Raw genomic sequence first — 16,571 nt, forward strand, 5'->3', positions numbered from 1 at the left:
TAATAATAATAATAATAAAAGGTTTTCTGCTTAGGGTACTGATGATGTTTTACGCTTTTGTCCTCACTCACCAAAAAAGTTATAACACGCAACCAAAGTTGGACAAAGTATTTTCTGTTCTGACCTTCTAACAAACTTTCATAAGGCCTAACAAACAAACAAATCTGCACTGGCAAGCACGGCAAACCACTGAGAACACAACTTCATGTTTTCCCATTTGATGTAATCAGATATAATCACAGAATCAAGATGCTCATTGGAAGTGATGTACAGTTTTGTTTCTCAGTTGCATGCCACTGATTCCAGAAAACACATCTGAGCGTGCAGTGTCCTCTGACAGAAGAGTAACAAGTTCAGTCACATAAGTATGGATTATTTATTAATGTGCATGACAATATTAAAAAATCCTGAAGCCAAACAATGGGGAAGGGGTCAGTTTCTGTTGTGATGGCATCAGTATGTTAAGACAAGGCTGGTAAAATATTGTATATTTAGTGTAAACATTTATCATCAGAACAAACAGTGAGCCAATTCTCCTCACTGTATGTTTTCTCAGGACCGAGGTGGGAGGGGTGGGGTGCAGCACTGAGGCAGATCGCCAGTGCTCTGTCCATGTTGTATTGATGAGGTCAAGCAAGGACTCATTCTGTTATGTTGACACTGCAAACACTCTGAGACAACAGAGCAGCCGATGGATAATAGCAAAGCTTAGTCCAGTGGTAATGTTATCAGCTCTGGAGAGGAATTCTGTAAATAACTATAGGATTTGCAAACAGACACACAGCTCAAGCTAGACCAAAAAAAAATTAATAATTGAGAAAAGCAGAATAGCCGGCAATGATTGAATCAGGCCGTCACATTGAAAGAGAGGAAGATGGGAAGCAAAGAAAGAATAAAAGATGGGATGGGTAGAGAGAAAGACAGATGAGAGTTTTTTTTAAATAAATTCCATGGAGTAAAATAGCATTGGCTGCTCCAGTGCAGTCAAATTTGCATCCTATGCAGGGAAATTTTTTTGCACTGGCATTTAGACTCGTTTTTAGAGGTTTGCCACTGATTTACCTCTTTGTATTTCCTCATTTTCTCCTCTGCCAAAATGCCATATTAGCATATTTAAAATGACAGACCGACAAATACAGCAATTACTAGGACTCTTGGTGTGTCATCATCACTCATGATCATGTCGGACAAAATCTTGCTTCATATATTTTCCACACAGTGTTCCAGATGCATGGGGTTTGCAAAATACGTGTAGGCATTCTCCATATATATGTCAATCTATACTGCCGAAACTGACCAAGCTGCAGTATTGGACGACTTGGGAGTGAGACCAGGTTGAGTTCTCTGTTGGCCTCAAAGCACACAACCGCACCAGCAGCATCATGCGCTCAACCTCCCTCTCTTACTTTAAAGAAATAGTCATCATCAACATTTCGGAATATACACTCCGACGAGTTAGCTGGGAAGATTTATATTGATCTCCTGCCTGTATGCTAAATATGAAGCTACAGCCTGGGGATGGTTAAAACAGAAAGCTTTAAGTCAATAACAGACACTTATGGCTCGATTTTATACTTGACTTCTTTGTCACGTTCACAAATTGTATTACCTGCAACTATATTTGGCACTACAATAATATTCCGGTATCAATAATTAATGTTTAGCCTTACATCCCCTAGTAGGTACTTTGCCATATTAGTTATTAATGCTGATTAAAAAAACACTCTTGAACATCATTATTCATTGTCATTGGAAATGGAGCTCAAAACACATTTTGCAACAGCAAGGAAAAGACTTTTGGAGAAATTGTTCCAAAAATCTTTTCATCCTTTGCTTTATTTTCTGGTCTAGTGTGATGGAATCAGGTGTGAATGTTTCAGCTGAGAACTAACAGAAGATCCTGCTAATGGCTGTCAGTACTCTCAGTGATGCCTTTCAAATATCATTTTGTTGTGGCAGCAGTAAAAGTGTATGGATGTTTTGTTTTTCTCTGCTCTGAAGAAAGTGCTTACTTTTAATACCAAGGTGGGGTCATTTATCGGATGAAAGTAGCAAATTCTTGTGGCCGGGACAGTGGTTCCACACCAATCAGTGTCTTTTGAGGAAGTACTGGCAGCTACAGGGGGTCAAATGTTTTCCCCAGGGTGGCAAAGTCATGATACTCTACCTCTGATTGGCTAGTACTCTTTGCCTTCATTGGTTTGGTGGGTTAGGTTTAGGAGTAAGATTCGTTAGAATTGGGGCAAAGGGTAAGGCAGTCAGAGGCAGAGTATGTAAATATTGACAGCTGTACACATGCATTTATTATGATTACATTACTTATGGCCAAAAAGCCAAACATCAAGCAAGTGCAACACACAAGACAAAGCAAACCAGCTAATATTACTTACTAATCCAACAGCAGGAAGGCCAGCTTGCCGTCTGTCTGCAGCCTTTAATTTCACAAAGCTCTCAACAACAACTAAAACACAGTCCCACATCACCCTTTTGGGTCTCTTTGCCTCTGCCAGTGTCCACAGTAGCTGCTGAGCCCGGCTATATTGCCCTCTCAGCCAGCGCTGCTCTCTGGCAGTGACTCCTTTCTGTAAACCAGCCTCAAGTGGCCTTCTGAGGTTCTGTAGTTTTTGATACTTCCTTGTTGGCTTAATTTGCAAGCCATGGACGTTACTAGCTATCAGCAGTTACATTTTGCAGCAGTTACTTTACTGTCCATCAGAAAACTGTAAATCAACGAGAGCAAAGCCGCCTGAGGACATTAGAGGACAAACCAGAAAACCTTTTCTCCATAGGTGGTGGGTGTCTACTGCTGTAAAGCGTTACATGCTCGTCCCGACCCAGAGACCAGAGTTACACAGTGTGAGAACAGGCATAGCCTACGGGTAGCAGAATGAGAGGCACCATTCGCCCTATAACAAGTCAGTGTAGCATCAAAAGTGCTAGTGAAGTTGTTATTTTGAGGTAGAAAAATTACATAAAGTTAGAGGGGTTACACATGACAAAAGCAATGTGCGAATCAGTGGTGGCAAATTTTCACTTTTCAATGTGATTTTTTTTGCTTTGATTCAACAGTAGTAGCCTTTTGTTTAACAGTATGCTGGTGAAGAGTGAAGTATACACACATGTAATTAATGTAACAACAATGTACATCACATCCTCATTCCTCTGAGAACATACTTCTTCCTCTAATAAAGACTCCAGAGACCTCTGACAGTAAGAGAGTCGTCACGTGACGCTACTTTGTGTGCCATCTTTTGCGAACTAACCTGTCCTGATTCTTGAGCTCACAGACACTTTACTGCAGGGACGCTGTGTGCTTGTTCTTATCACAGATTTTAATGTATGACTCCTCAGTGAAAGTTAAAGTTGAGATGGGTAATAATGAGGAAAGACCTTCTTCATGACAGAAATTGAATATTTATTTTCAGAGAAAGCTGTTAAGTAGTTGCCTTTCTCAGTGAATCTTTTTGCATTAACTTTGCTAGACTTAGATAGAATAAAAACAGTGTTTGTGCTCTCCATGTTATCTGATATGCGTGGTATTTGGTGGCTGTATTCAAATGGACAAAAGTAATAGCAGGAAGAATAGCTTACCATCTTGTTGAGTCAGGATGGCCACAGGCGACCATTAAATGGAATCATGGCCGCATAGCAGCAAATAATTGAAACACAGAATCTGTGATGATGGAAGCAGCTGCACAGTGCAGCTAAGATGCATTCATCAAGACCCAAAGGAAAGCTAGTTATTGCATATTTATTTACCTATAAAAGCTTGAATATAATTGCTCCATCAGATAGGAGAGTTAATTTTTACATCTCCAAGGAGTATACTTTCTCTCGCCATTAAACATTAAACAGCCTTCACACTCTGAAGTAATGAGCAGTTTGGTTGTTATGTGGGTGCTGCATTGCCGGTAACTGACCTTAAGGGTGCCAACTCTCATAAAATCCCTCGTAAATCAGAGCAGTACCATTACACTCTGAAAACTGGCATATTTGTGTGATTTTGGTCCTCTAAGGGGATTTTAAAGCTTTGAAAACAAAGAGAGAGCATTGCCTCACTGCTAAGAGGTAATCACTGAGATACCTGAGGAGCAGGATCTTCTATGTGTGTCCTCCACCTCTCCTCTTCTTGTTAGCATAAAGAATTAATTACCCAGGATGAGGTATTGATTAAAGGCTTGAATCTTACAATGAAAAGGCTATTGATGTTTTATCTTATTAAACGGCTGTACTTCCGTCCATCCTTCCTTCCTCTTTTTTGGCCAAAACAAAGAATCCTCACATTTCTGTGCTGGTATACGGTCACTGAAAACACCAAGTTAATCGTTTTTCAGCAGTTACTTCTGCGTACACCTGCTGAAGGAGCAGCAGTAATCTCACTTTATGTGTTAAGCTGCTGCTAATCTACTGTTGCACTCTTTATGTGTTAGAAACAATCTTCCTCCTCAGACCTGCAAGCCTCCTCCAGCTGGCATAGGAAATGTCACAGGCCAGCATAAATAAGACATGAGAACTGGCTGTTCCTGACCACCTCAGCTCCCCTTACCAATCTTAAGGGCGCACTGTTACAAGCTTATCTGTATTCCTGTTAGTACAATTAAGAGGAAGACACAGGAGAAGTAACAGATAGCAACAGAGAGAAACTGCAGGGCCTTAAAGTTTGTATAAGAGGTGGTCATTCCTGTCATAATATTTCCTGCTCATTACGTCAGTAGATGCTGTCCAGGACATTTCTCTATCAGCACGGCCCCACTATTCCCAAAGGACAGCTGAGAGATTGACTGTTTTATTGCATGAATGCTCTTCCCTCATTCAGGCATCCTTTTCACACTCGCCTCTCACATTGTCCAGGCTAAATGGAATCTTGGCAAGCGCCAAATAGCACAATTTTAATGCTAAACAAACCCTTTTGTCCATGGGAATGACTGTTTGTTCCCGCTCTGTAGCCCATTGTATAGGCACACATACAGTATAGCTCATTTAGACCAGGGAACCAAGTGCCATCGTGCTCTATTACTTTTTTGTCTTGAATAACATCAAATTGGCCAGAACAATATGACACAGAGGGTGTTTTTTCAGATCGGCCCCACTTCAAAATTTCATTACATTTTCTCATAGTGCAGTGAGGCTAGACAGGAAGGAGAAGCGACAGAAATCTGACAGCATTCAGAGAAATGGGATTTGAGTCCGTGCTGTAATAATACTGGGCTGTAAGCACACTCAATAACTAAGGTGCCACAGTCATAATGTTTTTTTTAAGTAGATGGTGGTCTTGTAACTTATATTTCTGATTAACTAAATTTGCTGCAATAAAAGGCTATCTGTCTTGTCCCTAAAGTATTAAAAAAAGGGGGGCTGAACATGCTTTTCCAAGAACTGTTTACTTTCTTTTAAACCCACCTAGAGAATATTCAAATTTTTATTAGCAGAGTCCTCTCAAGCTTTGATTTTTCAAGCCCAACTGGATGACCTTAAAGTACTGACAAATTATGCAGAGGAAATAGCTTGGAGTAGCTAATGTTTATCCATAAATATTCATTCTTCACACAGTGCAGTCCTGAGCATCTCCTGCTCTCCCTCTGTGAGCTGCACAGAAAGAACCCTGTCTTTTTCCAGACTGTGGTGTGTGGAAACTCTCGATTTCCCCTGACAGAGTGAGATCTAAGGGGGCTCGAAGGAATGAGGATGATTCCCCGACGTCTTTTTAAAGGCCGTGCGCTCAAAATATTCCTGTCTTTTCACTCTCATCTCTGCACATGAATTCCTCTCTCACTACTCGTGTTCTTTTTGTGTTTTCCTGTATGTTATGTCCTCGTGTGTGTGTAGGTGACCTAGTGTCCCGGGCCATGCACTACCTACAGCCACTGTATATGAAGAACCACAACAATGGGACACCGATCCACCAGAAGAGCAGTGTAATTCACTGGGAGCCCGAGGCGATCTACACGCTCTGTTACTTCATGCATTGCCCTCAGATGGAGTGGGAGAACCCAAATGTTGAGCCCTCCAAGGTTACCTTACAAACAGAGAGGTAAGAAGTAAACATGTAGATAGAAAATAAAGAGCTCCAAAAACTTCAAACCAAAACTAAACAGCACAGACAAGTGAAAAACAAACTAGTTATCTAAAAATCTCAACTGTCCTAGAGGATAAGACTGGTTATATTATTTCTTATAATATAGTCCCACATACACTCTGTATGTCTACTTACCAGTGGGAAAAATGTGTATTAATCCACGGCTGAAAAGAGTCCCCAATAAATGTACTACTTACTGTTGTTTGGTTAATGTTTTCTAAAACCTACAGTCCCTTGCTGTTTTAGGAAATTATGCTGAGCCTTTTTTGAAAATGAAACTAGATACTGTGGCCCTTTTTTACTACATTAGAAACAGATGAGCTTGGGGATGGGAGCCGTAGACAGGTTTAGGAAGTGGAAATATGTTGAGTCTAATACATGGTTGTTTCTGGTAATTTCATATTCACAAAAAGAAAAATATAGAGTAACACAAAGGGTTTGACCCTTCAGCTTGAGAATAAAGGGCTGAAAGCAATGAACAGAAAATTTTCTAATCTTCACAAACAGAATTTAATATCACTACAATCACTGGAAAAATGCTTTAATCACATATAATTTACACATAGTGGTTTTAAAGCAGCTATACTCAATATTTTTTGCACTAACAATGGATGACATGACTACTTGTATGTGAAAAGTGATTATTACCTCAATCTGCAGCTCCCTCAGTTCTTCTGTTTTTTGCATCTTTCAGCTCATTGTTTTGGGTTTCTTGCCTACAACTTTACTGTTCTGGTTCACTCTCACCGCTCTCATCAGTCTTCAAAGCTTAAAAAAAAAAGGCTCTAAAACTGTAAAATACAGAGGTGCACTTAACAGACAGACAAAGTTAGCAACTAACAGGTGAACATAGAGCCAGCAGTTTAAACACAACACAACATATTTATCACCTTTTGAGTTCATATGGCAAACTTGTTAGCTAACAATTTCCTACTTATACAGCAAATACAGAGCAACGTTAGTATTTATTCACCTGACAATTGTAAGTCTAATATTCACTGTCCTTAGCTCTCCCCAAGCGGTAAAGAAATCACTTATTGCAGGATAAACATTCAGTTTTATTTGAACATCGTTGAGAAAAAAGAGGTGTCATTATGGACCTAAGAGCACAAATTATGGCTTCAATCAACCTCCATTAGGAACTGAGAAGATGATTGCCAACATGTTTGTGGCACAGATTCCAGCCTGTAACTGATAGAAATATAAAAACTCACATTTTCACAATAGAGCGAGAAGCAAGATGTAACAGGAACATCTAATGAAGAATCGATAGCACAATGTACAATGCAGTAGAAATATAAAACATTTATATGCTATATTTTGTAGAGAAAAAAAGTTGTCTAGATGTTTATTTGCACCTCCCATCATATTTTAGCTGTGAAAAATTACGTTTTTATACAGTGAGGTTGTTTTTTTTTAAAGCAGAATGATATAGTAGTAGTAGAGTATAGTGATATAATTGTCTGGTATTGATTAATCCATCAGACCCTTCACCTCATTTTGTACTGCAGGACAGTAAAAATATTGCAACTTTAATGTTCACTGGGGCAAACACCAAGAGACCATTGTGAGAAAAAGTGGAAATTCCCTTTAGTTATCCGCTATTTACACTCCTGCCCAAAATGGCACACCAGATGTTTTCCTCTGGAAGGAAAGTACAGTTTTATATAAGCGAATTGTTAACTTATTGGCTACTTGAGTGAGCCCTCTGGGTGACCTGAACAGGCCAGGAAGGAGCTGTGGAAGCAGGCGTGTGCGGACATGTGCTCAGTTAGTATTTACAATTACCGCCACTGACATAGAGGAACATTATCAGCCGGCAGCTGTAGGACTGTGTTGGTGACTTATGCGTGAATGACATAAGGATTAGGCAATGTTTCCATGGTGTTAATTCCCTTGACCCGTCATCATGTAGGTTTTGGGCACTTCATAGTTTTCCCACAAGTCAGGAAAGCACAGAACAGCCTTCACAATCCTTGCTGTTTTTTACTCATGAAATGCTGCTGCTGAGTTTATGAGCTATTTCTTTTTTCAACCATCACATTCCACTGTAGCATTTATACCTCGACATTTTCTTTATTTCCTACATTTTGGTGGAAACCCCTGTCAGCTTGCAGCAGAGGTGGGAAACAATGCTGACAGTTGAGCCTGAGCAGTCCTCCTCTGGGGCTCCAGACTATCGCCTGCAGTGGAGCAAGTTATCAGCTAATGTTTGTCCCAGGCATCCAACTCATGCCTGCTTTAGCTCTAATCACCATTTGTAATAAAAAATTACATTTATGTATGTTTTCTTTAGACGTATTCAAGCCAGAGCCCAAATTAGGGAAAGCCTTGAGATTGCAACAACCACCTCAGGAAGGTCTCAGCTTTATTGCGATTCTTGAAAGAGGTTTGCTTGGAAACAGCAAGACCTTGAACTTCTTGTGAACTAGTGTTTCAGTTGGGCTTTTGAGGGAACATATCGTTATTATATGTTCCTTCCTAATCATTCAAACTTTCTTTAAGGACTTCCTAAATGTTACATGTTGGACCTAGAAAAAAAAGCCCATGTCTTGAATTATTTTATACTTGTATACACATGTGTAATGCATTATAATACACCAGCATTACTTGTCTCATCATAACTCAACAAAGTCTGATGAACAACAGGGTCCTTTCTGCAGCCATACAATATGGAGAGTGTGGTTATGTTTTTCATAATGTATTTAGGAGTACAGTAACGAAGGTCAAAATGTGAAATAATGCATATTTATCTTTATGCATATGGATTTCAATGTGGCTGCAGTAAACAATGACATAGATGAGTGGAGGAAAGTGGTAGACAGGCGGCCAGGAATAGAAGTTATTTAATTTGTTTAGACTCTATATTTACATCCGTGAACATCAGGGCTGTTGGTCCTGCAGAGCCGGAGTTCGCACTTTGAGATTTTCTTTCTATGAGACTGTGGTTCTGTTGTCTCCGTGCCACCACACTTTCAATTTTCTCTCTCAAGCTGTTCACTGTTAGCTCTCGTGTCAGGATCAACTGTATGATTTCCTGCCCCTGTCTATGCTCTATAGTACAGTAGGTTTGAAAAATTTAGCTTAAACAGATAGTGAGCTATCATAAATACTATATGTTAGCATGCAATAATCACATTCTTCATTTATTATAAAATAATTTCATGCAAAATAGATTAGAAGCAGAGCAATTGCAGTGTTTTCAGTTTAAAGTACTATGCTGATGTATGTAATGTCTTATGACTGTTTTAGCATCACAGTGCATTTTAAGGCATATAAAAACTATAATGCATTACGCATATGTTGCAATGCATGGTGTGTGGTTTTATAGCACATTATAGAGGCTTCTTTTGTGTAACCAGCTGAGGCTTAAGACATAGTGGATACAAATTTTCATAGCTGACAGACTCTGAACATATTTCAAACAGAATTTGCTTGTTTTAGTGCTATGATGTAGGGTCTATAATCTATGCTATGATCTTGTTTCAGTTTAAATGTTCTCACATCAAAGTTATGTCTCAGTGACATACTAGTTTTAGGTCTTTGATTCCATCCTCTAGACAGAGTTCATCCTGTTCTCAAACATCTGCTATACCGGGCAAGATCTTCAAAATAACATATGCAAATTCTGTATTAGGTGGATTTTCCTTGCAAGTGCTTGCGCACACTAAGTACTACTGAGTATGACTGAAGTTCAGCATGAGTCTCTGGTGGCCACAGCATGTGCCTCTATCTCCCCCTACAGGCCGTTCATGGTGCTGCCGCCTCTGATGGAGTGGGTGCGCGTTGCTGTAGTTCACGCCGAACACAGACGCAGCTTCTCTGTGGACAGCGATGATGTGCGGCAGGCTGCCAGACTGCTGCTGCCTGGAGTGGACTGCGAGCCCCGTCAGCTTCGGTACGGCTGTAAGCAGTGTACTCGCCGTTAGGCTGCAGAGCGTGTGTGCACCCAACCTCTTCATCTGCAAATAAAAAAACACCAGCAGGCACATGTGTGAACTTGCACACACACACACTTGCACATCAGTGATATGAGCAAGAAAATGTATGCGTTTTTCCCATGAACTCATCCATTCCATTCGTGTGCTGTTGAAAAATAAAGTTCGTCAGGTGTTCAGGGAAAATATGGCACATTGCAAACGGTCCAAACGTTCTTGCATGCATTGTGAATCACTTTGTGTGCTTTACCCTTCAGAACGGATGACTGCTTCTGTGCCTCGAGGAAACTGGATGCTGCCTCTACTGAAGCAAAGTTCCTGCAGGACCTGGGCTTCCGTATGCTCAGTTGTGGACGAACAGACCTGGTGAAGCAGGCTGTCAACCTGCTGGGGCCCGATGGTATCAACAGCATGAGTGAGCAGGTTAGAGACACAGTCAGCACATTAAATAATGCATATGCAGAAACATTTACACTGATACACACACACACGATCAGTACAGCCTGTGGAACAGAAAATCTTTGTTTGCTTGGTGAACTGTGGCTCCTTCACCTTTGAACAGCGTGCAGACTTGTGAGCAGAGAGGCAGTCATGAATATTAAAGCTTATTCTGACATATATTTTTCCTGCAGCTTTCCTGCCAAGGTGCTCTGCATTATATCACGACTACCACCTCCAGTACAGTAAATCATCAGGGGAACACTGCAAGTGTAGCTAATGATTTTCCATGGCAAAATCAACATTTAGTTTGGGGCTGACCTAAGCAGAAACTTTCAAACAGAGTCTAGTACTGTATGTTTCTGTCAGACAAAGTCTGCTGACGTCTCTGATGGCTCAGAGGGTAAGGTTTGATTCATATGGTATCCTTCAAAACGATCAATAATAGAATATTACTTATCTGACTCAAGGTGCCAGGAGTGTAACTGTCAAGGATACAAGTTTATAGCAGATCAAAAGTTCAACCTTGTTCTGCACTATATTGTAAAAAAAAAAAATGGTTTAAGTTAAACTGTCAAATGTGTGACATGGCACTTCCTCAATAAGATAAAATGCTTAATTTCAAATATAAAAATCAAGAAATGTCGTGTTTCAAAACAGGAAGCAGGGAAGAAGATTTGGGATTAGATGAGACCATTTTAGTGTAGTGTATCTTTTATCTTTTTTTCTGCGCTTGCCCTTGTTCTCTGTGCCTGTGCTTGTGTAGGGGATGACCCCGCTGATGTACGCTTGTGTCCGCGGAGACGAGGCCATGGTGCAGATGCTGCTGGATGCGGGGGCTGATATTAACAGCGAGGTCAGTGCTGATGAAGTTTTTACTGCTATTCTGGTTTAACATAAAAAAGTCGAAAGAAGTCAAATGAAAGTCACATGAAGGAAAGATTGAAATAACACAAAGAAAATGGAGTACACATAGCTCTTCTTAGATAAATTTAAATAACTTTTTTAAATAAGAAACTGATCTACCAACCGGGTTTTTTTTTTTAATGACTTTCTAGTTCGAAGTATCAGCATTGTATATATCAAGGTGGAATGTTTTTTAAGACAGGTGAGAGGTGTCGAGAGGATCTTTGTATTATTCAATATGTACATTGTTATACTGTCTTTGGTAGTCCCAAAGTAATTCAACAGTGTTTCTACTGTAAGTGTTGAAAACTATGTGTGATATTGATTTGGAGAAAACCAATCATGTTGTCCCTCATCTCCCTTTTCTTTGTGCTGTCCGACATGTCACTGTGCTAAATGTATAGGAGCTGAAGATCATGAGGCACTGACTGACTGTAGCAGTGTACAAACAGATTGAAAGTTTATGTGCAATGAAACTGCATTTGAGTATTTAGAGCATAAAACATGATGCAGAGGTTTGTTGCTGAGTCATTTTTTTTCCCTGTCAGGGAAAGAAGTGATAAATATCGCCTGACTTAAAGCAACCTGAATTCCTCACAGTGTGCAGAGAATCGAGATGGCATGCTTTGACACTGTGCAGACTTCAGAGAGGTTGTTCAGTTAAGGCCTCATGATCTCATGATCCTCATGGTCTTCATTAGTCACCTCAGCAACATGTCCCATCAGCCATTGTGTCAGAGTTGATTTTCAGTCCACTGCATTCATCACCCCTGGACAAAGCACAAAGCACTGTCGACTAAAATATAAAGACCCACTTTCAGATTCATCTTGTGCATTTTGGTTTTGAACCTGGTTAACATTTGAACAGTTAAAGACAAATGTTGTTTGCCTCTGATGTGTGCAAACATGTTTCTTTCACCAGCTGAGCAGCCTCAGGTACCAATAAAATACTTACCAGTTCCGACTGGTACTTAAATGTAGGAACAAGGAAAGAAAACCATGATTATGGGGAATAAGGGAGTAAACTGGGCCTTTGAGAGAAAATGAGAAATAACTTATACTCTGAGTATGTTTGTAAATACTGGGAACCTACGGGGTAGAGTACTAGGAGATGGTGTTAACAACATTATGCTGCAGAAACCTCTACAGCACTACTGACGTTAGGTAAGATAACTAAGTAAGTTCCCAGAATGCTGATACTCACCAATGCTGGTGTACTGCAATGCAGTTTTAGGATGTTAGGCTCAACCATTTACAGAGCAATGTACTTATAGGGCACTTAACAGGTTAGGTAGAACCAGCTTACAATATTTGGAGTGACTACAGTGTAGCTTCTGTTCCTTATAGTAATGGATGTGTGCAATAAAAAAATTATCTTCTTTTTTTTTTTCTGGCAATTATTAGATACGGTTGCCCCAACAGAAAATCAGGTGTCCATCTGACAAAAACTACTAAACAAATATAGTTGTTATAGAGGAAGACCATGACCAGCTTTTATTTCAAAATACACACTCTAGGTTCGCTCATAATGCATGAGGAAGATAGGTGCCTTTGTGCTTTGTTCATGTGACAATGTGTCTCATGTGTGTCTCATGTATGTCACGCTTTCATTTGGAAAGTAGTATAGGTTTTCATTGCAGCCTGACCAGAGAGATGAGCCTTAAAGAGGCCGGGTCAGAGCCCTGTCAAAAAAACCCGCAGTGGAAGGTGGAAAGATCAGAGGACTAACTAGACAGATCAATCCATGGTGTTCATTAGACAGCGAACACGGTGACAGGATGTCCTCTGCAGCCCCAGGGTTTCTAGTTAATTACTCTAGTTTCTCCTGTAGAGCTTCCTGTCCCCATTCTCCTCCCCGCAGCTGCTTGTCTTGTGCTCCGTAGGCCATGTAGTAGTTTTAATGGCTTCGTATCTCTCTCCCTCACCTTTCTCCCTCCTACCCACCCAACCCAACCACCTGTATCCCTTCCCCAGGTGCCAAACTCAGTGCACAAGCACCCCTCAGTCTTTCCCGAAACCCGGCAGGCGACGCCCCTCACTTTCGCTGTGTTACACGGACATGTGCCTGTGGTGCAGGTACTTTCTCACATGTGATTCTCTCATCATGACCTCTCGTTGTGCTTCAGCTCATGGTTGGTCATCATTGTCATTTTTGTCATCAAAGCTTCTTGGTGGTGATGATGATAGTGGTTCTTCACCACGAGTTTTCTCCTGTCTTTTTTATTTTTCAAGATTATTGAGATGCTGTTTTGTGATGTATAGTTTGATCTTTTTATCTTAATAAAGGACTATTACCCGGTCAGTGAGTCTGAACAACATGGCTTCCTGTCAATTTGCATTTTTGAGCTAATGGATCAGTCTGCATTTAGCGAGTCGAAAGTGGAAACATAGCAGTCTAATTGTTATCGAACTCATTTACCTAATTCAGTTTGTCCTCTAAATGATCTGTCCATTGGATTTTGAATCATTAAATTCAAATGGAAAATGTTTTAGCCATGTGACAACACAACTGATATCTGAGGACATCAGTTAAAAGGAAGAATTTTGTTAAAAAGATTAAATTCAGAGTAAAGTGTATTGTCATTAGGTATATTATCATTTCACATTCAATTTTCCGGGATATTAATTTTAGATCCAAGTCATTTTTCATCTTATTAGATGACATAAAGTTATTAGAGACTTAGATCATTCTCATATTCAACATATTGTTCCCCAGATACATCTGCAGCATCGTTTTCAGCTGTTGTATGAGCAGTGCCATGTACTGGAACGAGGACAACTTTAAGTATACAATAGGCAACAAAATACAGTTAAAATAATAATAACAAATCAATAAAAAAAGTAAAACAGATCTGTGAGACTATATTATATTTAGACTGCTACCACAATTTGGCTCTTTTTTGTTACTTCTGCATTTAAATGTAAAAATATTGACAGAGAATAGTTAAAAGAATAGTTAAAAGAATAGTTAGACATTGTGGGAAATAGGCTAGGTTTGGTGAAAATATTGATACCATGTCTGTACAGTAAATATGAATCTGAACCAAAGAGAGGGTCAGTTTATTTTACATAGGAAACATGGAGAAAGAGCTCTGCCTATCAGCACTCCTAAAGGTAGCTAATTAACATATGATATCTTGTTTGTTTAATCCATACAAAAAACTAAATGTAAATGAGACTTGGTTGGACTGTTTGGACTATTTCTTGCAAAGCTAACTGGCTGCTATATAACATAAGATGTAAGAGAGTGATATCGGCCTTCATCTAACTAGCAAGAAATCTGATTACTGTATTTCCCAAAATGTTAAACTATTACTTTAAATAATGGAAGCATGAAGTGTCGTAAACTAGCAGAGTGAACATTAATTATCCACTACTCCCTGTACAGATTTATTATACATGTAAACCAGTCAGCAGATGAGAGAAGCTGAATACTAAGCTACCAGACTGACTTCTAATCATTCTCAATCATTATCAGCAGCCAACTGACTCTCCATCTTTTACCCTCTTCTCTCTGTCAACCTGTCTTTCTCCCATCACGTTCCTCCGTGTCCACCTCTGCAGCTGCTGCTGGATGCCAAAGCCAACGTGGAAGGGTCCCTACAAGACGGGATGGAGAACTACACAGATACCCCGCTGCAGCTGGCGGCTGCTGCAGGTACAGAGACACAGCATGACTCTCATCCTCTTCCTCCTGTCCAACTGTACAGTCGCACACTGACAACACCAGCTGGCCTTGTATAACCAGCTGATAACAACACCTGAATGTCAGCATGGGGCATGCATGCAGAAAAATGATCAAATGTTTGCCTCATACTCTCATTTTCTGTCTCATTCTTGTTAAATCTTACTGTGCGTGTGTGCGTATAAGCTCTGCCAATCGTTTTTCATGCACAGGTAATTTTGAGCTGGTGAGTTTGTTGCTGGAGCGGGGGGCGGACCCCATGGTGGGAACCATGTACCGTAATGGCATCTCCACCGCGCCGCAGGGAGACATGAACTCCTACAGTCTGGCAGCAGCTCACGGACACAGGTAGGTAACACACACACATGTTTAGTCACGAGTACACGCTCGAGTGAATAAACAGATCACACACACGCACTCATACTATGAATTTAGCATACAATCATGCAAAAGCACAATCTCAACAGAGCATTTACTATACTATACTGCATGACTAAATTCCTGTTTGTCTTTTTGCTGTACCTCTTCACAGTGTTTGCTTGATACAGCACAACCATTTTAAATGAATGAAAATATAGACTTAGAAAATCTAATTACCAATTATTATCAATGTTACCAAAGTGACTGTTACCAATTCAAGTATTATGGGAATCCATAAGCATGTATGCAGAGTAGTTTATTATTTTTTTTTTACAGGGCCTTAATGTCCGCTTGCCTGTATACAGATTTTACATTTTGCATTCCAGCTGTCCTGCTGTGCAAACTAAGAAATCAAGTTACAGGAACGGACCTAAAAGGGTACAAATGCTTTGCAGCTGTAGCCTGACAAATGGGTTGTACTACCAAACTCTGCAGGGGCTCCATAAGGGAGGCCCACAACATAAAATAAAGTTAAATAAATACAGAAAAAACAAGTCAAAGAATTAGAAGCAGTGAAAATTAAGCTAAATTAAATTTGGAGTAATGGTAATGGCTAGTGGAAGCATTTCCCTCTGCTACACTTGCCAATACGCGCTGAAAAAGGGCATCTTGCCTGAAATGCCAGTGTGGCAAAATTAAAAAAGTTAAACGGTAGTGCTGCTTTTATTTCAATAAACCCAACTTTCTATTTAAATCAACATTTTGTGATCACTGATTTGCTGTACCTTAAGCTTGTTAAAAGTACAATTATGTACTCCTTTCTGTTAGCCGTGATTTTGTATCTTTGAAATTAAACAAAGGTCCATAGTTATCACCTTAAGGACCTTTTTTGTACCTTACAGGATACTTTTCTGACAATTATACCTTTAGGTACAGAAATTATATATATCCCTATTCCTCGGTGTGTACACTTACAAATACTCTCTATGCTTTAATTAATTGTAATTAATTGTAAGACTGCCAATGTGCCATTTATGTTTCTCCTATAATAAGTAAGAGATTACATAACTCTTTTTAGTAAATGTTTTGCAAATGAGGAATTTATTCTGAAATAAAATAGAGCATAACAGAAACTTTCCCTCTGAGTTTGTTTTTTGTGCAATTTTCA

The 16,571-nt window shown here is 39.8% G+C and overlaps 1 protein-coding gene across 1 annotated transcript in view; it reads left to right on the forward strand.

Annotated features, from left to right (window-relative positions):
- The window catches only part of btbd11b (BTB (POZ) domain containing 11b), a 69,359-nt gene that overhangs the window by 47,353 nt on the left and 5,435 nt on the right, over positions 1 to 16,571 (forward strand). The window contains exons 3-9 of the mRNA XM_035665113.1: positions 5,827 to 6,031; positions 9,822 to 9,974; positions 10,272 to 10,437; positions 11,219 to 11,308; positions 13,333 to 13,434; positions 14,923 to 15,016; positions 15,256 to 15,391. Coding sequence (XP_035521006.1) covers positions 5,827 to 6,031; positions 9,822 to 9,974; positions 10,272 to 10,437; positions 11,219 to 11,308; positions 13,333 to 13,434; positions 14,923 to 15,016; positions 15,256 to 15,391 — 946 coding nt within the window. The remainder of the gene's footprint in view (positions 1 to 5,826; positions 6,032 to 9,821; positions 9,975 to 10,271; positions 10,438 to 11,218; positions 11,309 to 13,332; positions 13,435 to 14,922; positions 15,017 to 15,255; positions 15,392 to 16,571) is intronic.

The sequence above is a fragment of the Morone saxatilis genome, unplaced genomic scaffold (genome assembly GCF_004916995.1).
Source record: "Morone saxatilis isolate NCDOM2014 unplaced genomic scaffold, NCSU_SB_2.0 Contig2, whole genome shotgun sequence".
In the NCBI taxonomy this organism is placed as follows: Eukaryota; Metazoa; Chordata; class Actinopteri; family Moronidae; genus Morone; species Morone saxatilis.